At 59.0% G+C, this 21,663-nt stretch overlaps 1 protein-coding gene across 2 annotated transcripts; it reads left to right on the top strand.

Annotated features, from left to right (window-relative positions):
- The first annotated feature begins 436 nt into the window (after positions 1–436).
- Positions 437–21,549, top strand: DNAJB12 (DnaJ heat shock protein family (Hsp40) member B12). 2 transcript variants are annotated; one of them, XM_062215135.1, is made up of 9 exons: positions 437–649; positions 11,020–11,200; positions 12,251–12,396; positions 15,508–15,693; positions 15,804–15,883; positions 16,838–16,947; positions 18,196–18,368; positions 18,760–18,857; positions 19,795–21,549. In XM_062215135.1, the coding sequence occupies exons 1-9, from the start codon at positions 517–519 to the stop codon at positions 19,822–19,824; spliced, it is 1,137 nt and encodes a 378-aa protein (XP_062071119.1). In that variant the 5' UTR covers positions 437–516; the 3' UTR covers positions 19,825–21,549. The 2 variants fall into 2 exon arrangements, with proteins under 2 accessions (XP_062071119.1, XP_062071120.1); XM_062215136.1 differs by having other exon boundaries at positions 18,760–18,893.
- Positions 21,550–21,663: the final 114 nt, after the last annotated feature.

Raw genomic sequence — 21,663 nt, 5'->3', positions numbered from 1 at the left:
GTACCCCCGCCTTCCCTGTACTCGTCCTCACAGCGTTCATCACTGTGTGAACATACCTGCTTACCGGATGTCTCTGCACGCCCTACACACACCGGAATGTAAGGGGCATGAAGGCAGGGGCTTTGTTCTGCCCACCGCTATGTCTCCATCCTACAACCATGTCAGAAATAGTGGCTACTCGTCAAATACATGCTCAATGAAAAAATAAATGTCTTCGTCTCAAACACAGAGATGACCGCCAGGAACCTGCAACCATGCTCAACTCTCAGGAAGTGCTACCTCCAGCCCTAGGTATGTGGGCACGCACTATTACGAATTCCAACGCCGAACGTCCCTCTCTTCGAAGACATACGGTAGTGCTTCCGCCCTCGCTCGGTCTCGCTCAGATCTCGGGAAGGAGGGGCGGAGGGGCTATGTCATCACTGTGCGCCGGCCTGCCCCGCGACGCGCCGGCGGCTGGCGCAGCCTTTCGCTCGCCCGGCCTCCCCCTCCCTGGTTCCGTGCTCTGGTTCCGCCATGGAATCCAACAAGGATGAAGCCGAGCGTTGTATTAGCATCGCCCTCAAGGCCATCCAGAGCAACCAGCCCGACCGGGCCCTCCGCTTCCTGGACAAGGCACAGCGGCTGTACCCGACGCCGCGAGTTCGCGGTGAGTGTCAGGTGCCGAGAGACGGAGGGACGAAATTGGAACTGAAGGGGGGAACACGGGAACGGACCGACGGGAGCAGTTGGGGGAGGGGGAGGGGTGGTGAGGCGCGGCTACGCCTGCGCACTGCGTCGCGCGGTGGCTGCTGGGAGGTGTAGTCTTTCCCTCCCTCGCCTGCTTGGGATGCTGGACGCCTGAAGACCGGGGTGTCCGGGACGTCGGCTTTCGGGGTGCTTGCAGACCGCTGTGGGATGTGACACTCTGGAGGATGCGACGCGCTGGCAGACGGGGCTCTTGGAGCTTACCAGGGAGCAAACTCGAACTACTTCTCCCAAGGGGCCGTTGGGTGGCCCAGGGCCAGTTGCCGGCCTGGGAAATAGTACAGTTAGGGAAATAAACATAACTTCTCTGAGGGAGAGAAAGGGCTCTAGAGAGAAGGATTTTCGCCGCTCGGGCGCCCGGGAGAGGTGCCTCCATGTCTTCGCTCCCCCGCACGTCTGCTGGGCAGGGCCGGGGACCAGCCTCCCGAATCGGCAGCCTGCGTGTTTGCCCCCGCCACGCCACCGCCGGACGGCCGTCCTGAGTGCCGGCCCCTCGGGGCTGAGGGCCCCGGGTGGGGTGGGCCCCAGGGGCGGCTGCTGCGCGGCCCTGGACTGAAAACTCCGAAGCCGTGCGCGGAGTAGCGAGCTAGTCTCGGCTCATCCCCTCACTTCGCCCAGAACCGCTACAGACAAACGTGCCGGCGCTCGTCCGGCTCAGAGCAGGCCCTGGGAGAGCCGGGGCTCGCTCGGCCTGGCCTTGCTCATCTGCACGATGGGAGGCTGGCGCGGGTTCTGCGGGTCCCAGCCGTGCCCACAGGGCCTGTTCGTTTAGAGAGTTGGGGAGACAGAGCGAAGAACAGCGTGGGCGCTCCGTGGATGAGAGGCCGTCCCGGAGAGACTTGCCCGGGATTCCACAGCTGGGCGTTGGGGAGTTCTGGGACTCGGCGAGGGGGCGCTGAAGGAGGGCGGGGAAACTGAAGAGCAGCCGGCAGCCTGCTGAGCCTGCCCGGGTTATGCAATGGCGCCGGGAGAAGGCTGGCAGCGCCTGAGCCTCCCTCCCGCCTGGCTCTGCAGGTTGATCTTTGGCCTGTTTGCCTGCTCTTGGAGAGAGTTCAGGGTGTGTTTGCCAGGCCTCCTGGGTAACCTGCTCGTGGTAAGCCACGTGGTCTACGCGGGGAGTCCGGGGGCTCTGGACCTCCTGCTGTCGGTGTTCTCACCCTGCTTGCTGGAGCTCAGGAGGAGGCAGGAAAGGAGCAGCCTCAGGCCTGGGGGGGTGGGGGGCGGGGGTCGTGCTGTCAGCGCCTCCTGTGCCCGTTCAGGGGCTGGGGGTGTCCTCCCTGCGGCTCGGGCAGGAGAGTCGCCGGCTGCGTGTTTGTTGTTTTCACTCATGCATCGCCTTGTGCCCTCACTAGCCCTGCGCTGAGTTGACAAGGACCTGGGGTTAGCCTAGACCAGGGACAGGGAAATCTTGGCTAAGAAGTCTTAGGTGGTTGTCTGCACTGGGTGCTTTGGGCTTGGGCTCATTTCTGATGCTCATTCAAGGCAACAGACTTTTGTGGGAGATCTGCTTGCTGTGTTGTTTGTTCGCAAAGTTCGGTGCTTCGTGCTAAGTGGTGTGGTGGCGCTGGTGCGATGTGAGCCCTTGCTTCAGAGAGCTTACGGCCTAGTGAAGGAGACAGTTATGTGGGGAAACTACAGAGCAAAAGGTCCTGACTGTAACTGAGCACAAATCCCGTCGGCACCATCCGTGGGCGCACAGTGGGTGGGGCGAGTGTGGGGGACAAGCACATTTGAACGCGAAGCTGTGAGCAGTGCAGTCGGTGCTATCGCAAGGGCGTAAACGTAACGTTACTCCACCAGAGGGAAGGCCGTGCAGAGTAAGATGGGAGACAACACTTCAGCTGTGCTTTCAGAGGAATCTGAGGCTTAGAGAATGAAACAGTGGGAAAAGACATGGAGGACAGGGGGCCGGCGCTGTGGCGAAGCGGGTAAAGCCGCCACCTGCAGTGCATCCCATATGCACGCCGGTTCAAGTCCCAGCTGCTCCACTTCTGATCCAGCTCTCTGCTATGACCTGGGAAAGCAGTGGAGGATGGCCCAAGTCCTTGGGCCCCTGTACCTGCATGGGAGAATCCGAAGAAGCTCCTGGCTTCAGATTGGCGCAGCTCTGGCCATTGCAACCATTTGAGGACTGAACCAGCGGATGGAAGACCTCTTTCTCTCTTTCTCTGCCTCTGCCTCTCTGTAACTCTGTCTTCCAAATAAATAAGTAAATCTTTAAGAGGGGGGGAGAAACTGGGAGGGGGAGAGATAGGTGGGGAACGGGGGTGCTAGTAGGATGTTCCAGAGGAGTTGTCAGTGTGGGACTCAGGAGAGACCTCAGGTTCCACGTAGAAGTCTGATAGCCTCTGCTTGATGGAGCGTACCAGAGCTGTGCGTGGCGAGGGTCACCGTGGGGATGGGTGCGACATGGAGAGAAGGCTGCTGCAGGCCATTGTGGGCAGAGGCAGAGCGAGACAGAGCAGCAGCAGGAAGAGGCTCCAGGAGACGGCAGCGGCCGGGTCGCCATGGAGAGGCGGATCAAGGAGGCGGTGAGCAGCGGCGCTGTCGGATGCTGCAGAGGCAGTCTGGGAAAAGGCCAAGCTGGGAAGTCAGAGAAGGATCAGGAGCAGTTACGGAGCGCAACCTTGGAGAGGTAGACGCTCGCATGGAGGGAGGGGCTGGGAGAGGGAGCCACCTGGAAGGACTTGGCCTGACGCTGTGGGAGGTGGTCAGGGAAGCATCGTGGAGCAGTGGCTGAACTCTCAACTGGGGTCGCAGAGCAGGGGTGATGGACCTGGTTAGTCTCTTCCCGGGAGTTTCTGTCTAGCACTGGCTGCCTGAGAGCCATTGGGTTTTCTGGGGGCTTAGCAGCAATGGTGGAAGGTACCAGATTTTCTAAGGAGCTCATGAAAACATCTGTAGGCCTCAGTTTCCCCAGCATACAAAGAGAGGGTTGGCCAGCATGGGCCCCAAGGCTGCCTGAGGTCTGGGCCTGGCTCTGGGCCCCAGGCTAAGTCAGGAAGGCCAGGCTGCATGAGCAGCCCACAGAGAGGGCAGGGTCAGCGTCAGAGAGGGAGACACTAGTGCTGGCAAGGCCCGGTGTGGGGATGGCCCCTCAGTCTCAGCCCCCGCGAGCCCCATGCTGCACCCCCCCATTCTCTTTGTTACTGAGTCTCGTGCCACCTAGGAGCAGCCCGTGATGGATGAGCTAACTTGGCAGGGGCACACAGCTGATTAGCAAAGGACTGACAGGTGTCCACGCCATCGGGACAGGCTCCCTCCCCACTCCGACCTCTGAGATCCTGAAACCCTTGCTTGCCTAAGGACAGAGCAGCGGTCACACATACTGCACAGTGGTGGTCGCTGGGCGTTGTGCTGAGTGCACTCACTCTTAACCCTCACAAGGGAGGTACTTTAAAAAAAATATGTTTTTACCTATTTGAGAAGCAGAGAGAGCAAGCCCATCTGTTGGTTCTCTCCCTGAATGCCTGAACAGCTGGATCTGTGTCTGGTTCAGAGCCAGAGCCAGGAGCTGGGACCTCTGTCCAGGCTCCCACGTGCGTGGTAGTGACCCAGTCATCACTGCCTCCCAGGGTCTGCATTGCCAGGAAGCTGGAATCAAGAGCCGGGGACAAGTGTCCGATGCAGGCACTCCGAGGTGGGACACGTTGCCTCAGCCACTAGGTCAGGTGCCCACCGCGAGGAGACAGTTCTGCAGGAGAAGCTAGGATGCCCCTGCTGGCAGTGGCAGAGCGAGTTTGAAACAGCCGGGCAGCCTGACTGCGGCCTGGGCTTGTGAGGGGCAGCCCCTGCTGGCCGCGGCCTCCGCCTCCTCCGCCGCCTTCCCAGCTCCACCTTTGTCTTCTCCCCTTGGGTTCCCAGGCAGAGTCAGAGCAGGCTTAGCATGAAGCTGTTCCGTCTCCTAACTGTGCCATGTCCTGTCGGCCACTGTCACTGGGGAGCTCACGGAATCGGGATGAAGCAGACGTCCCACAGGCCTGGCTTAGGGGTCATCCAGGCCGTGAGAAGCACCTGCTCGCCAGCAGCCAGGAGATGAACTTCCTACTCGAGCAGGAAACTGCGGTGTGACCCAGAGCACATCCACTCCCCATAGGGCGCGCTTCCATCGGGGTGGCCAGATTCGAGTGGCTGACCCCATGTCACTGCCCTGAACAACTTCCAGAATCTTCCCTGAGAGGTACTGAGGAGAGCCCATCCGTTTCCTGGCTGATGCTTCTGTGTGTCTGTGGCGATTGGATGACTGCTAACGTTGACCTTAAGACACATCAGGCTCAGTCCGGACCACTGAACTGCCAGAGAAACTGGAAGAAACAACTTCGTTCATTTTTATTTCTTCATTTGAGAGACAGAGATGCAGTCTGCTGGCTTGCTCCCCAGATGCCCGCAGTGCCTAGGGCTGGGCAGAGGCCAAAACCAGGAACTCAAACCAGGTCTCCCACGTGAGTGGCAGGAACCCAACGACTTACGCCATGACCGCAGCCTCCCAGGGTCTGCATTGGCAGGAAGCTGGAGTCAGGAGCCTGAGCCCGGAATGGAACTCGGACATTCCAGGGTGGGACCCGGATCTCTGCTGCTAGGCCCAGTGCCCACCCCAACAACTTCTGTAAGAGCCCCAGGAAGAACCAGCTCTGCTCCGTCCCACCTCGACCAGCATCCCTGCGTCTGTTGCTTGCTTCCCTGGCCAGTGCTCTTGGTGCCTGCCTGGGCTTGGCATTGGGCCTGCCTGAGATCTGGTCCAGAGCCGGCAGAGCGCTGAGACTTGGCTTCCTCAGCCGTGGAGCTCCTCCCAGCCTGCCCCCCACCCCCACTGGGGTTCCGCCACCTCCCTGGCGAGTCTGCTCCCACGGCCACTCATGTCATCAGCCCAGGTCCTAGCAGCTGCTTGTTTTGAACTTTTTTTTCTTTTGTAAGGATTTATTTATTGGACAGAGTGACAAAAAAAAGAAGAGAGAGAGAACCTCCATGTATGGGTTCACTCCCCAATGCCCACAGAAACCTGGGCTAGTCCCGGCTGAAGCCAGGAGCTCCATCCAGGTCTCCCACGGAGTGGCAGGGCCCTAAGTACTTGAGCCATCAGCTGCACCGTAGGCCCGTTAGCAGGAAGCTGGATCAGAAGTGCAGAGTAACCATGGTCAGGATGACCCACCTCCAACATGGGATGTGGCTGGCCCAAGCGGGGCCTTAGCCTGCTGCACCACAGCGCCAGCCCCTCATGTTGAATTTTTCCTCCGGGCAGTCTCTGTGCCATCCTTATACCACCGTTGTGAGGAAGCTGAGCTTCAGGCGCATTTCATAAACCAGCTAGTTAGTGGCAGAGCTGAAATTTGAACCTGGGGCTGTCTGAATCTAACATCCCTCTACACTTGGAGTGACTTTGCTGGCAGCCCTTCCCCCCACCCAGACATGTGTGATCTGGAATAGCAGCATAGTTAAGGGCTGGTCCTCCTGGGGTTCACATGTCCCTCGGGCCGTCTGAGCAGCCGTGCCGCTGTGGGCGGTGAGGCGGGTAGGTAGTAAGGCCTGCCTTCTGGGCCGTTGTGACATGCACAAACTGATGCACAAAGAACATGTGATGGTGCCTGCCAGACGCGCATTGGGTGCTCCGTAACAGACCCGATCGTCGGGACTGCTCCCCCGTCCCGGGGCGGGCCCTGCTGTCAGCTCCTGCGCTTCGACTTCCCAGCCGCAGACTCGCCAAGCTTGCTGGCGGCTCGGGTCAGAGCTCTGTTCCCTGTGAGCCCTGCTCTCAGCCCTGTGGGCGAGAGCCACGCGTGTTGCAGTAGTGGTTCTGAGTCCCAGCACAGCGCCGTGAGTGCAGCAGGCAGGGAGCATGTTGGAAAGATGCTGGGAGCAGTCCAGGCAGTGCAGCTGTGATGTGAGATAGCACGCAGCACACACGCACACATGAGACGTGACACGGCAGTGGTCCAGGTGGGCTGGGGCTCCTTACCGCCCCAGGCATGATGGGGGAGGCGAGGTCCTCAAAACTGATTTTGTGCCTGGAATACATGAGCAGAGGGGACTTCTACCAGAGATCTGGGCCGTCCTCACTGAGTCAGCAGGCACCAAGGACTTGGGTTTGGGTAACTGACCTCATGGTGACAGCTGATGCACTGGGTCCACTCCAACATTAATGGCAAACGTGCGGGTGGGATGGGGTCTAGCGGCTGCCCTGAGAGCCTGGGGTGCTCTCAGGGGACTGCCACAAACGTGGGGATCCTCACTGGGTGTGGATGGGATGACCTCACATGGGTTATTGCCTCGAAGTCATCCAAGTTCATCCCCCGGATATTTGGGGGGTGGCTGACCAGGCATTGCTGCATTGGCTGCTGTCATGTCATTTTCACTGTTGGTGCTCTCCCTAAGTTATCAACTGTTGCCTGTGAGGCAGAGGCCTGGAGTGTCAGGCTCTTATCACTCACAGATTCATTGTGTTTAGTAATCTGTGTGGGTTTCCAAGAAGGGGGTATCTTTCCCATGTTTGAGCCGCTTTCTAGCCAAAGGAAAGACACCCACAGCACTGCTGCCGTAACAAAACAAATTCCTAGCACCTCAGCGGCGGATGGCATTCTGCAGGGGTTCCCTACATTAGACGAACAGACAGTGGTGTATCAGATCGTACGTATGTCCTGTGCTTAGTGGGGGACTTCCTTGATTCGTTAGGTCAAGGCCGTATGCCCACATGGTGTCTCCAGAGTGTCACCTCTCTCGAGTAAGGGAAGATGACTTGGTTCCGAATTCTGAGATGATCAGCCCTTATGCGAATTCGCCGGGCAAACCAAAAAGGAGGAGCCAAGAAGTGGTGTTATGCTTCTGGGTGGTGTGTGCCTAACCTGGGGTCACTTTGACCAAGGACAGGACAAGGAAAGGGCCGTAGAGGGCTTCTGTACTCACCCTCACAGAACCGAACAGCACACAAAGCATCTACGGGCCTACTTGCCGAATCAAGGGGAAACCCGCCGAGTCTGACACGCTGTCTCTCTCAGTCACGTTGGCACCAGATGTTGCTGTGGATTTGTTCTGAGAGGAGAAGTGCGGTGGGGGCAAGAGGCGTGGAGTCACCACACAGACCCCGGGAGTGGGTGAAAGCAGGCCAGATACTAATACAGACTCATTTATTTCAGTTAGTACAGCAGCTTATATAGCCAAGGCAGCCAATCCGGTCAAGGGGCTGTTTATGCCCTAACCAATCACAGCCTGTTGCCAGACAGGCTCTGTTGCCAGGGAGTTTCCAAAGCCATTCCTGAGTAACTGAAGCTCGCTTGCTAGTGGCCATCTTGGCATGGCCTTTTCATTCTACCATACATGTGCTTGGTCTCTGTCCCCTTGAGGGAAACCCAGGTTGAGTTCCTAGCTCCTCACTTTTGCCTGGCCCAGCTGTATGTAGGCATTTAGGAAGTGAACCAACAGATCAAAGTTCTGTCTGTATGTCTCTCTTTCTCTCTCTCTCTCTTTCCCTCTCTCTGTCTCTCTGCCTTTCAAATAAGTAAGTAAAAACAAGAACTTTTTTTTAGAATAAACTTAGGAAACAGTGGCACAGCAGTTTGGTGCAGTAATAAAGTTGTGCCTTGGGACCCCCACATTCCAGATCGGAATGCCTGGGTGCCAGTCCTGGCTCTGCTTCCGGCTCCAGCTTCCTGCCAGTGTGCACCCTGGGAGGCGGCCGTGATGGCTCCAATACTTGCATCCCTGCCACCCATGCGGGAGACCCAGGTAGAATTCCACACTGACTCCAGGCTGTGACCTGGCCTCCTTGGGCTGTTGCAGGCTTTTGGGGAGTGAAAATGGATGGAAAAATCTCTCTGTCTCTGCCTCTCTGCTTTTCAAATAAAATGAAAATAAATAATATTTTTAAAATAGAAAACATTAAAATTAGTACTAACTTACTGCTGATTTGATATTAGTCTTTATACTAATACAGATTTACTATGAAAGTGTTTTAAAAAGCAAAGATACAGGCCAGCGCCGTGGTTCATTTGGTTAATCTTCCGCCTGTGGCGCCGGCATCCCATATGGGCGCCAGGTTCTAGTCCCGGTTGCTTCTCTTCCAGTCTAGCTCTCTGCTGTGGCCTGGGAGGGCAGTGGAGGATGGCCCAAGTGCTTGGGCCCCTGTACCCGCATGGGAGACCAGGAAGAAGCACCTGGCTCCTGGCTTCAGATCGGCACAGTGCCAGCCATAGTGGCCATTTGGGAGTAAACCAACGGAAGGAAGACCTTTCTCTTTGCCTCCCTCTCTCTCTCTCTCTCTCTCTCTCTCTCATTGTCTATAACTCTATCTGTCCAAAAAAAAAGATACAAACAGGAAATAATAGCAGATAGTGCAATTAACTGAATACTTTGAATATTCAAAATGTGGGGTAGGACCGGCACTGTGGCATAGCAGGTAAAGCTGCCATCTGCGGTGCCGGCATCCCATGTTGGCGCTGGTTTGAGTCCTGGCTGTTCCACTTCGTGTCCAGCTCCCTGCTATTGTACCTGGGAAAGCAGTAGAAGATGGCCCAAGTCCTTGGGCCCCTGCACCTGCATGGAAGACCTAGAGGAAGCTCTTGGCTCCTGGCTTCAGATTGACCCAGCTCCAGCCGTTGTGGTCATTTAGGGAGTGAACCAGTGGATGGAAGACCTCACATTTTCCCTCTGTAACTCTGACTGTCAAATAAATAAATAAATAAATCTTTTTCTTTTTAGATTTTATTATTTGAAAGTCAGAGTTACACAGAGAGAGGAAGGCAGAGGGAGAGAGAGAGGTCTTCCACCCAATGGCTCACTCCCCAATTGGCTGCAATGGCCAGAGCTGTGCTGATCCAAAGCCAGGAGCCAGGAATCCCCTCTGTGTCTCCTATGCGGGATGGGCCATCTTCAACTGCTTCCCCAGGCCATAGCAGAGAGCTGGATAGGAAGTGGAGCAGCCGGGTCTCGAACTGGCGCCCATGTGGGATGCTGGCACTGCAGGCCAGGGCGTTAACCCACTATGCCACAGTGCTGGCCCCATAACTAAATCTTTTTTTAAAAAAAATGTGGGGCCGGCGCCATGGCTCAGTAGGCTCATCCTCTGCCTGTGGCGCTGGCACACCGGGTTCTAGTCCCGGTCGGGGCGCCGGATTCTGTCCTGGTTGCCCCTCTTCCAGTCCAGCTCTCTGCTGTGGCCAGGGAGTGCAGTGGAGGATGGCCCAAGTGCTTGGGCCCTGCACCCCATGGGAGACCAGGAGAAGCACCTGGCTCCTGCCATCAGAACAGCGCGGTGCGCCGGCCGCGGCGGCCATTGGAGGGTGAACCAACGGCAAAAGGAAGACCTTTTTGTCTCTCTCTCTCTCTCTCACTGTCCATTCTGCCTGTCAAAAAAAAAAGTGGAATAATGCAAAAAGAAGTGTGCAGATTTGAATGAGTTCAATAGAAAAGCTGAATTAAAAGCAAATACATTGAAGGAAATAAAGTAGAATTCAGTGAACTCTAAAGTGTTTATGTATATGAAAGGCAGAGTGGCAGAGGGAGAGGGAGGGACAGAAAGAGATCTCCAACATGGGAAGCAGGCCACACGGCAGACTCGGAGTCTTTCCTTAGTGCAGAGTTGGTCTTCTGTATAGAAAGTTAATTAAAAATGAATCTTAATGAAGAATGGGATGGGAGTGGGGGTGGGAGGGCGGGTATGGGAGGAAGAACTGTTATAGTCCTAAAGCTGTACCTATGAAATTTATGTTTGTTAAATAAAAGCTTTCTAAAAAATATATAATTTTTAAAAAGACAATTAAAAAAAAGGAGAGAGAGAGGGATCTCCCATCTGCTGGTTCACTCCCCAGATGGCCACAATGGCCGGGACTGCACCAGGCTGGAACCAGGAGCTCCATCTTGGTCTTCCATATGGGTGGCAGGGGCCCCAGCACTTGGGCCATCTTCCACTGCATTCCCAGATGTATTAGCAAGAAGCTGGATCGGTAAGTAAAGAGGAGATGAATATACTTGTTTAAATATATTCTCAGAAAAGTAAAGTAGAAGTATAGATTTACCCGTGAATTTAGTGTTACCGTTCCTTAGTAATGCCATGCATGCAGAAAACAGAAATGGCCTACAGCCTGCCTCCTCCTGAGGGCTGTGGCACCTCGAGAGCAGGGGACTTCCTCCACTGGCACGCACAGGCCCACAGCAGGGAGGAGCGAGTGGCATTGCTGGGCGGGGATGCAGGGGCCCGGCCTCTCCTGGGCCACACAGTCCGTTGGCCGAGTCACACAGCCGTGCTGGAGCAGGAGCCCTCAATGGTGTCCTTGTCCTACACAGCCCTAATCGAGTCCCTCAACCAGAAGTCACAATCTCCCGGGAGCCAGCCCCACTCCACAGACGCGTCCCATGCCACCCACAGGAAAGCAGCGGGGCCCGAGGCCCCCTCAGCCAACGGAGAAGCCGGAGGAGGAGAGAGCACCAAAGGCTACACTGCAGAACAAGTAGCCGCTGTGAAGAGGTAGTGTGGTCCGGGTGGGCCCTGGGATGGGCTTGGGGGGCGGAGGAGACTCACCAAGACCCCTGCGTACTTCCACAGGCCCTGCAGTAGTGTGGGAACCAGGACTGCACGGGTCCTCCCACCGGCACAGCCACAGCACAGGCCTCTGCCACTGTCCCCTGTCCTGGCCGCACAGGCCCGGGGCCTCTGACATGGCTCCATTTGTCAGAGATGGGACTTGATGTCCCCACCTAGATTCTCCCCAACCCACATCCCCGCCTCCAACAAAGACCTTTTCAGAGCAGTGGAGCCGGGAAGCAGAGTGCCCCTCCAGGGCTGTGGCGGGCCCTGCACAGAGCGGCCACCAGGGTTCCCGGGGCCGGGCGCCCGCTGCTCTCCTCGCTCTGCGGTCTGTGGAATCCCTCCGGGCTGTGCTCACCTGCTGGCTGCCCGTGGAGACGCTGCCATGCTTCCAGACGGGGGTTTGCCCGTGTGTGTCCAGGTGCCTCCATAGTTTGCTGTAGGAGCACAGTCTGGGCTTAAGCGTCTGTGGCAGGCAGGGTTTTGACCAGCGCAGCCGTCAGTAGTAGCCAGTAGAAGCTGACTTTGGAGCAGCAGCCTATCTGCAGGGATCCGAAAGGTCGGAAATGGCGGGAGAGCCCCAGGGGTCTGATGGGCACCAAGAGACCACTTCCATTTCTGGCCTTTCTGTTCCCCACTCAGGACGCCCATTGCCGGGGGAGACGACACCTGGTTGAGCTGGGGACACACTTGCCTTGGGTGGTAGTCGTCCACACACGGGCAGGCCCGAGGCCACCACCAGTGAGCGAGCTGTTAGCAAAAGAAGCGTGATAGCAGCTGCCCTTAAGTGCTGAACATGCTCTTGGTGTTGCCAGTGGGCCGTGCCCACAGTTGGAGTCCACTGTGGCTCCTCTGCCCCTAAGGCAGCTGACCTGGGGAGCCCTCTGCCATGCCTGGCTGTCTGTGCCCTGTCCCGCCCGTTCCTCCCAGCCTCACTGCACGGCTCTGAGCCCATGCAGGGCGCCCCATCCACGCTCTTCTCCCTCCCAGGGTCAAGCAGTGCAAAGATTACTACGAGATCCTGGGTGTGAGCAGAGGCGCCTCCGACGAGGACTTGAAGAAGGCCTACCGCAAGCTGGCCCTCAAATTCCACCCGGACAAGAACCACGCGCCCGGCGCCACTGAAGCTTTCAAAGGTGAGCTGGCCCCACATCCTGCGCTTTGGCGTCCGCAGCTCCTGTCCTTGGAGGGACCGAGGGCCCCAGACAGCTTTCCCAGCAAGTGGAGGGCAGGACGTGGGCCCAGGCCCAGGTTCCTGGGGTGCAAGGGCCTCTTCCCGGAAGTAGGTCCTGGCAGCCCCTCTGGCCGTGAAGCATCCAGCCGGGCTCAGATGGACCGCTCCTGCCTCCCCGGGGTCATAGGACAGGAGCTGAGCCGAGACTTCCAGGGCCTTCTCCAGATCACACAGTGGGCAAGCGAGGGAAGGCGTGGACCTCCTGACTGCCCTTGGGTGCTTCCCGTTAGGCAGTGCTGGGGGCAGAGAAGCCCCAGGGCGGGGCCTCTGGCCCAGTGGCCTCATCAGTGCCACCCCCACCCACACACCCCCCACGTGCAGCCCTCGGCCTGCAGGGGAGCAGCCTCAGGGGCTTTGGTGTGGGGATGGGTGCATTACTTCCGGCTGAAATTATCAGCTGCATTCACAATCAGCCTCTCAGGCACCTGTCCGTACAGACGGGTACTGCACTGTGTTTCTGGGCTCTTCACTTGTTTATTCCCCAGACATCTCTGTCCCCCCGTCCTCCCTGCCCACCTGCCCTGGGAGGCGGCACAGCGGCTGGTCCCCATCCACCTGCCCTGGGAGGCGGCACAGCGGCTGGTCGCCGTCCACCTGCCCTGGGAGGCGGCACAGTGACTGGTCGCCGTCCACCTGCCCTGGGAAGTGGCACAGCGGCTGGTCGCCGTCCACCTGCCCTGGGAGGCGGCACAGCGGCTGGTCCCCGTCCACCTGCCCTGGGAGGCGGCACAGCGGCTGGTCGCCGTCCACCTGCCCTGGGAGGCGGCACAGCGGCTGGTCGCCGTCCACTTGCCCTGGGAGGCGGCACAGCGGCTGGTCGCCGTCCACCTGCCCTGGGAGGCGGCACAGCGGCTGGTCGCCGTCCACCTGCCCTGGGAGGCGGCACAGCGGCTGGTCGCCGTCCACCTGCCCTGGGAGGCGGCACAGTGGCTGGTCGCCATCCACCTGCCCTGGGAGGCGGCACAGTGGCTGGTCGCCATCCACCTGCCCTGGGAGGCGGCACAGTGGCTGGTCCCTGTGGGCCTGGGCAGGGTGCTGTGCAGCGCTGGCCCATGGCCACAGCCAGGTGGGGACCTGTAGCACAGCAGCCCCCACAGCCTGCTGCTGTCTGCCAGGGGCCTGCCCTGCGGGAAAGGAGTGGGCACGGGAGGCAGGACAGCCGAGGTTGATGTTCTTTGCGCTGACCTCTGCCAGCTGCCTGCCCCCGCAGGTACAGAGGACAGGACTCTCCCTGCTCACCCTCAGGGATTCCTGACGCTGCCATGACCCACTCCTCCCAGTGGGCAGCTTGAGGAAAAGGAGCAGAGACCTGGAGGGCGCAGAGCTGGGGCCTGTGGGGGCATAGGCTTCCTGCCGCAGAGCCAGGCGGGGCACAGAAGCTGGGAGCAGGCCTGCCGGGAGGAGGGTCACCCCAGCTACAGCAGCAGAGGAGGAGTCTCCATCGGCCCCATGTCCCTGCTGCTGTCCAGCGCACGCTGAGGACGTCATGTATCGGGGTGTCCCCTGTCACACTGCAACTTGTGGATTATGTCACTCTAGGAAGGGCTGCCGCAGCCCATTGAGTGCCTCAGAGGAGAGGAGTGAGGATGGGGGTTTTGTGATTTTCATAAAGTCGGAAAACGGAACCAGGGGCCTGCATTGTGACCCAGTGGGCTAAGCCACCACGTGAGATGCCGGCATCCCGTATCAGAATGTTGGTTCAAGTCCTGGCTGCTCTGCTTCCCAGCTGGCTTCATGCTAATGCCCCGGGAAGGCAGCAGAAGACGGCCCAAGTGCTTGGGCCCCTGCCAGCCACCTGGGAGACCAGGACGGAGTTCAGGCCTTGAACTGGCCCAGAACTCCCTATCGTGGTCATTTGAGAAGTGAGCCAGTGGATGGAAGGTCTCTCTTTCTTTGTCCTTTCCCCCTCCCCCCTCCCTCCCTCTTTCTCTCTTTCTCTCACATACTCCTTCTTTTAGATAGATGATAGATGGATTTTTTTTTTTTTTTTTGACAGATAGAGTTAGAGAGAGAAAGGTCTTCCTTCCATTGGTTCACCTCCAAATGGCCACTACAGCCAGCGCACTGTGCTGATCCAAAGCCAGGAGCCGAGTAGTTCCTCCCAGTCTCCCATGAGGGTACAGGGCCCAAGCACTTAGGCCATCCTCCACTGCCCTCCCGGGCCACAGCAGAGAGCTGGACTGGAAGAGGGGCAACCGGGACTAGAACCCAGCACCCATATGCGCCGCAGGCGAAGGATTAACCAAGTGAGCAACGGAGCCAGCCTAGATAGATCTTTCTTAAAAAAGAAAAAGGGGTCGGCGCTGTGCCTTAACAGGTTAATCCTCCGCCTTGCGGCGCCAGCACACCAGGTTCTAGTCCTGGTTGGGGCGCCGGATTCTATCCCGGTTGCCCCTCTTCCAGGCCAGCTCTCTGCTATGGCCTGGGAAGGCAGTGGAGGATGGCCCAAGTCCTTGGGCCCTGCACCCGCATGGGAGACCAGGAGAAGCACCTGGCTCCTGGCTTCGGATCAGCGAGATGCGCCGGCCGCAGCGGCCATTGGAGGGTGAACCAACGGCAAAAGGAAGACCTTTCTCTCTGTCTCTCTCTCATTATCCACTCTGCCTGTCAAAAAAAAAAAGAAAAGAAAAAGGAAAAAGGAGTTTTGAGGCAAAACATGTCCGGCGTCGATTCCGGGCCCTGAGAGCAGAGGCTGCGGCAGTCCCTGACTTCTCTGTGCCTCGGTTTCCTCACGGGTCCAGAGTTGATGGGGTTTGTGTTAGGGGTCAGTGCACCAGTGCCCGTGAAGGCCGTCGGCAGGAGGAGGAGGGCGAGTAGCCTGGATCCCCGGCTTCCTGGGCGCCCAGAGTCACTCGGGAGTCTCCCACACTCGCAGCAGCCTCGCCTGCCACCTGCTCTCAAGCCTCCCACTTCCTAAAGCACCCACACGGAGCCAGAGCCAACAGCACCGAGCGCTTGGCTGTCGCCACCCCTCCCCCACGTCCCTGGGCCTGACCCATCGCCTGCTTTCCAGCCATTGGCACAGCGTATGCTGTACTTAGCAACCCAGAGAAAAGGAAGCAGTATGACCAGTTCGGCGACGACAAGAGCCAGGCAGCCCGGCACGGCCCTGGGCGCGGGGACTTCCACCGTGGCTTCGAGGCTGACATCTCTCCCGAGGACCTCTTCAACATGTTCTTTGGTGGTGGCTTCCCTTCCAGTGAGTTCCCCACCCGCCTACGCCCCATCCCCCTGGGGGTGATGGTGGGAGACCCGGTGCCAGCCTCTTCCTTTCCTTGTCTTTCCTGACTCAGCTCCTCTGACCCCCAGGTAACGTCCACGTGTACAGCAACGGCCGCATGCGCTATACCTACCAGCAAAGGCAGGACCGCAGGGAGAACCAGGGTGACGTGAGTGAGGAAGGCGCCAGGGAGAGCAGGGGGAGGACGCCGAGCCCACCCCAGGGTGCGGGTCCTGGAGGAGGGCGCGCTCTCCTGTGCTGTCCATTCTGGGCCCCGCGGTGCTGCCACAACCCTTGGCCAAGGAGCCATCATGGCCGCTCCTGCCATTCTGCGGAGCGACGCCAGAGGGAGCCACACTCCACGTTGCCTGCAGGCGTGGGGCTTTGCTGGGCGCTGTTGGGGCCTGTGATGCGGAAACTCCTCCACCTACGCACAGGCTCAGTGTGAATGGCTCTTGTGCAGCCCCTCGTGCTGAAGGCCTGCGAGACGTTTTCCGGCAACACAAAGTCCATGAGAAAATTGTCAAGGGTGACTGTAGTGCTGACTCTTCTTCCTTCCTTTCAACACTCTTAAAAAAAAAAGTGCACGCAAAACTGAGAGCTAGATCGCGTGCATCCCGCATTGCCGCACCACGCGTCTACAAGCCGCCAGCCTCCGAGGTTACAGCGCGCAGGCCGCTGCTCAGTGCTTGCCATCCTGGCAGCAGAGGGCTCTGTCGCTCTGACAGTGTTGATTTGTTCATTTGGTTAGAAATTTTTCTTTCGTACTTAACATACAAAAGAGGTTTTAAATCCTAAATCATCCTACAGTGAATGAATGCATGTTTTGATTTCTAAAGGTTTAATTGGTGAATTTTTAAATTGGTAGATCCTGTGGTGACAGTCTCCTGCAGCCTGCCTCCTGTTGTCCCGGCGGCAGCTGCTTGCCGAGTTTTTGGTGTCTTTTACAAGTCAGCGCGAAGACCTCACTTGCCTGGACTGTGCTGTGTTTTATCTGGGAACGCTGGCAGGCAGCGGAGCGGCTGTGTTTTGGGGTCCCGTTGCACTAGAGGAGCTGGTGGCATGTGTGGCTGATGCCACACACGCACAGGTCCAGCCAGTGACCGTTGGCTCTTCCCTCCAGGGCGGGCTTGGGGTGTTTGTCCAGCTGATGCCCATCCTCATCCTGATCCTCGTGTCCGCTCTCAGCCAGCTCATGGTCTCCAGTCCACCCTACAGTCTAAGTCTAAGACCGTGAGTACCTGCAGGGGGGCGAGGCCAGGGCCACGGCCACGGGCAGGCAGGGGCTACCCGCCCTGACCCGGCAGGTTCTCCGTCACAGTGCACAAAACTGGCTCTGTTAGGCCAAGGCTCCCCGTCTTTTCCGGGGTTCCAATTCCCTCAGACCGTGCAGTGGAAGCTGCAGGCCTTAGGCTTTGCAGAGATGTCAGGGACTTCGTAACTGCCGCCCACATCCCACTTGAGCTGCTGAGATCAGAATCTCCGGGTGGGGCCCTGGGGGCCGTGGGCAGAGCAGGGGCTGGAGAGTCAGAGCAAAGGTGGCTTGGACTCCCGGCCTGTGCACTGGGATGGTGTGACCTTGGACAAGTTACATGACCTCAGTCTCCCCATTTGTGAAGTGGGAATTCCACGTGTGCTTGCTTGTGAACAGGAGTAACACATGTGAGTGCCTGGCTCAGTAGCGTCCAGCAGCAGCTGTTGCGGGATTAGGTGACCTCTGCGGCCAGCAGAGGTTTGGCCCTGTGAGGGGTCTGGGGTCTGCTCCCTTCACGGACTTCCAGCGCCTCGGCCAGCCTGGCATGCAGTCCGCAGTGGGTGCTCGCCTCCCGTCCAGGGTCCAGGAAGCCCTCTGCTCCTCCCAGGCCGCCAGGAGCCTGGCGCACTCCTGCTCAGAGACAGCAGGGGGCAGAGCTGGCCCACTGGACCCACAGTCTCTGCTCCTCCTGTGGCCAAGCGGCAGCCCTTTCCTGCAGCTGGGGCGGGCAGGGGGCTGTCCTTGGGGGCCGCCTCCTGTCTGTGTGGAGGCTCCTCGGCAGGCTGCGGAGCCTGTGAAGTGTGGCCTCTGTGCCTTGGCGCCCGAAGCTGCGGCTGCTCCTGGCTGTCCTCTTGGCTTGGGGCGTCAGCTCCCGGGGGCGGGCAGGCCCTCAGCGAGGACACAGGGCCAGCGCCTGCACTCCTTCCCCAGTCCCAGAGACTGGGCCCACCCCTCAAAAGGGACTTCCCCTCTCCGCCGGCCCCCAGTGTCCGCGGTGTGAAACAGCCTGAAGGAAGAGCTTGTCACCATCCAGGCCCCTGTGCCGGAGCGACCCTGGCCTTTGCCTCAGGCCCTCGTTCTGGGCAGCGCACGAGGCCTGCCCTGGTCTAGGAGGGAACCCACTCCTGGGCATCTGCGGCACTCCTGTCAGGCGGCCCCAGCGTCCCTAGGGCTTCCCGGGGCCTGAAGGCCCAGGCCCGCTGAACGCCCGCTGTACTCCCGGCCAGGTCGGTGGGCCACATCCACAAACGAGTCACTGACCACCTGAACGTCCCGTACTACGTGGCCGACACCTTCGCCGAGGAGTACACGGGCTCCAGCCTGAAGACGGTGGAGCGGAACGTGGAAGACGACTACATTGCCAACCTCCGCAACAACTGCTGGAAGGAGAAGCAGCAGAGTGAGTGCGCGTGCGTCCGGGCGGGCCCTGCAGCGGGGTGGCCTGCGTGTGTGTGTGCATGTGCGCATGCGTCCGGGCGGGCCCTGCAGCGGGGCGGCCTGCGTGTGTGTGTGTGCGTGTGCGCGTGCGTCCGGGCAGGCCCTGTGAGCAGGGCCGGAGGAGGCCTTGCCACTACCTGGCGCCAGCCTCACCCACAGTCAGCACAAAGGGCCCTGTCCCAGGTTGGGACTGCTGCTCCAGGGTCCTCCCTATGGGAAGCCAGCTCTGCCCTAGCCCCTGGGCCTTTCACGGCCTTCTTCCTCCCACAGGCGCAGGCAAGCTTCCTGCAGATTCTGGGAGGCGTGGGGGTGGGGCTGGGTGGGGGCTCTGACCCATCGCCATTGCTTTGCAGAGGAAGGCTTGCTGTACCGGGCCCGCTACTTCGGTGACTCCAATATGTACCACAAGGCACAGAAGATGACCACCCCAAGCTGTAACCGGCTGTCAGAGGTGCATGGATAGTCCTGGGCCCGCCACACCACCAAGGTCCAAGTATGAGCCGGGGCTGCCTCTGCCTTGCAACTCCTGGCAGCTTTGGCCCTGGTCATGAGGCAAAGGAGAAGAGGAGAAGAGGGGAGGGAGGAGGCGGGCGGTCGTGATGGACCCGCCTCCAGTCCAACCTGCAGTCTCCGGAGGCGGGCAGCCCCGAGGCCTCCTTGGAAACTGCTGCTGGTTTCACCCTCTGGTGGTGCTCTCACCCCATGCCCCCCCTACTCTCTGGCTCTGCAGCTGTGGGGTACCCCAAAACCAGGCAGAGTGCAGCTCTCGGTGTACCCCAGCGAACCCCAGGCCCTTTTCCAATCATAGCACACTACAGTCTGCTCTGGAATGTAGGCCCCCAAATATTACCGGGCCCAAGATAGCCCTCCCACACTGCACACCTGATCCCAGGCAGAACCTTGTGGGAACAGGTGGGCCAAGAGGAAACGGAACAAGATGCCTGGGCAGCCTGACAGCCTAGAAGAGGAGAGGCCTGGGCACCGTGGTCACTGCCCATAAGGCCCTCTCTTGAGTGTACCACACCTTTCAGCCTGGAAGCCACAGGCATCCGGCCCGCCCAGGCATCGCACCTGTGGTCTGAGAACGGCAGCGGAAGGTCACGAGTTCAGGTTCAGATGCAGCCGCTCGGTACAGGCACCCCCTCTGCCTGTGTGTGGGCTGTGGGCTCTGTTCCCAGCATCTGCCAGAGGGGCAGCACCGGGAGAGGCTCCTGGCTGTGTGGGTCCCCGCCCGGCCCCTCCCTTGGCAGACTCTGCCTGCAGGCCCTTTGTCGGAGCTTCCGGCAGGAAGTGCAGCCCCCCGCAGGGGCACGGAGGTCTGCTTGTGTGGTGGAGCTGGGGCGCCAGCTGCGGGCTGCCGCGCTAACTGGTACCCCTCTCTTCCCCAGACTATGAAATCCCTGGAGAACTTTTGGTGACACGCACTGAGCCAAGGTGATAGACTGTATATTTAAAGAAAGACATACAAAAAAAAAGAATTAAAATGGAATTGGAGGCCCAACGCCACACAGCTGCCCTCTCTCTCACCCAGCGACGCGGACGGCTCTTAGGACAGACGGAAGCCCTGCCGCAGGGCTGCCTCCCTGCTTCCCAGGCCTGGCAGAAGCTCTGCACCTGCTCTCTCCTAGGATACAGAAACCATGGCAACGGAAGGAGAGTGGATCCCTCCTGGCACATGTCTGTGGGAAGGGCTGGGGGCAGCCAGTGGCCGTTCCCCCCACCAGGCAGCTGTCAGGAGAAGCCAGGCAGAGTGGTGACCAAGGGGAGACGGAGGAAAAGGAAGGAGTACTGTTCGCAGAGCGTAATCTGTAGATGCGTGTGTGTGTATATATATCTATTTATATGTAAATAGGCATATATGAAGATATATATATATATATTCTACTTTTAACTATGCAGGGATTTGGCAAGGTTGTTTAGCTGATTTCTTCCAGGTTTTAAAAGACGAGGCCTGTTGCGGGGAAGGCAGCCCAGTCCGTCCAAAGCTGGGCATTGGCCTTGGCTGCCAGCCCGAGGCCAGCCGGGGGGCAGTCAGCGTCGCCCACCCCAGCCCGTTTTAGATGGCAGCAGTAATCATGGTAGTTTAAATCTGTAGAAAACTTCTAAAGGTCACCAGGTTGGCGGTTAAGCTTGGGGGAGAAGGGGGCCAGGTGCCCCTAGGGTAGGAGCCAGCTCAGTATTGAGTCACGTGGAGGCCCCAGGTAGGGCCTGCTGGCAGGAGACTGGCCACCCCACGGGCCCGGGAGCCCCCCGGCCAGCCCCCCACACCCTCCAGGGCAGCGGGGCCTGGAGTGGAGACCAGGTTCTACTTAAGCATCTCCCCAGCCCTAAGTTCCTGAGCAGGTTTTGCCTTAGAGGTGCCACGGGGCACAGCTCCATCATTGCCGCTGGTTTTCCAGAGTCGGGCACCACGGACTCCAAAGGTTCCTCTCCGAGGGTCAGCAGGTGGTGCCCAGGACCCTGACCCACAGCCCAGCTGCTGAAGAAGAGTCGGTGCCGCGGGCGCATCCGCCTCTGAGAAAGGGCCTCTGCCCGGCCGCCTGCTGCGCCGCGCACAAAGTCCTGAACCAGAGCGTCTTCTCTTCTCACCTTCAGACGCGGATCTTCTCGGAACAGCGCTCGCTGCCAGGGAAGGAGTGGGTCACGCATCCCCGTGGGTTGTGCCAGGCCGATTGGGCTGGTTGGAATCTCCCAGGTCTCCTGCAGCGGCAGCCCTGTGTCATCGCACTGCCCTCCAAAGCCTTACTCCCCCGAGCCGCCCGCAGGAAGGGAGCCCTGGCTGCCCGCCTGCAGCTTCTCCTGGCTCTTGGTCTTAAAGTACCCAACCAACGGGATTCTGGCTGGGAAGGAAGCTGGATAAGGAAATGTCAGATCTGTTTTTTAAACAAGGCCCCACCCTGCAATGAAGTGGCCACCTTGGCCCAGGGAGATCACAAGAACTGGATGCGGGCCGGAGCGCCCCGCCACGGTGGCCCTGGTGCTCTGCCCCTGCCTCCCCCGCCGACCGGCTGGTCTTGGTAGACATCCCTAGACGGCTGAGCCACGTGCAATAAGAACACAGATCCTAAAGGATCCCTGACAAGCTGTATTTCTTGAATTAGAATTCTGAAATTGTACATCTATAAATATATGTTTATTATGTGATTGGCCTTGATTGGTCCGCATTGAGCAGGGGCGCGTTGAGGGGTGGGGGATGAGACGCAAGCACCTGTTGCTGCTGACACTTCCCTGTGCCAGGGCAGATTGCATCTGGGCAA

Source organism: Lepus europaeus, chromosome 17 (genome assembly GCF_033115175.1).
Source record: "Lepus europaeus isolate LE1 chromosome 17, mLepTim1.pri, whole genome shotgun sequence".
Taxonomy (NCBI): domain Eukaryota; kingdom Metazoa; phylum Chordata; class Mammalia; order Lagomorpha; family Leporidae; genus Lepus; species Lepus europaeus.
The sequence above is the reverse complement of the archived record's forward strand: the minus strand, read 5'-3'. Positions and strand labels throughout refer to the sequence as shown.

What these genes read in the sequence shown, in the direction of transcription:
- DNAJB12 (XM_062215135.1), top strand. Translation starts at nt 517, where the DNA reads ATGGAATCCAACAAGGATGAAGCCGAGCGTTGTATTAGCATCGCCCTC. An exon ending in GCAGGGAGAACCAGGGTGAC is followed by an intron (nt 15,884 to 16,837) that starts GTGAGTGAGGAA and finishes TCTTCCCTCCAG; the next exon opens with GGCGGGCTTGGGGTGTTTGT. An exon ending in TACAGTCTAAGTCTAAGACC is followed by an intron (nt 16,948 to 18,195) that starts GTGAGTACCTGC and finishes ACTCCCGGCCAG; the next exon opens with GTCGGTGGGCCACATCCACA.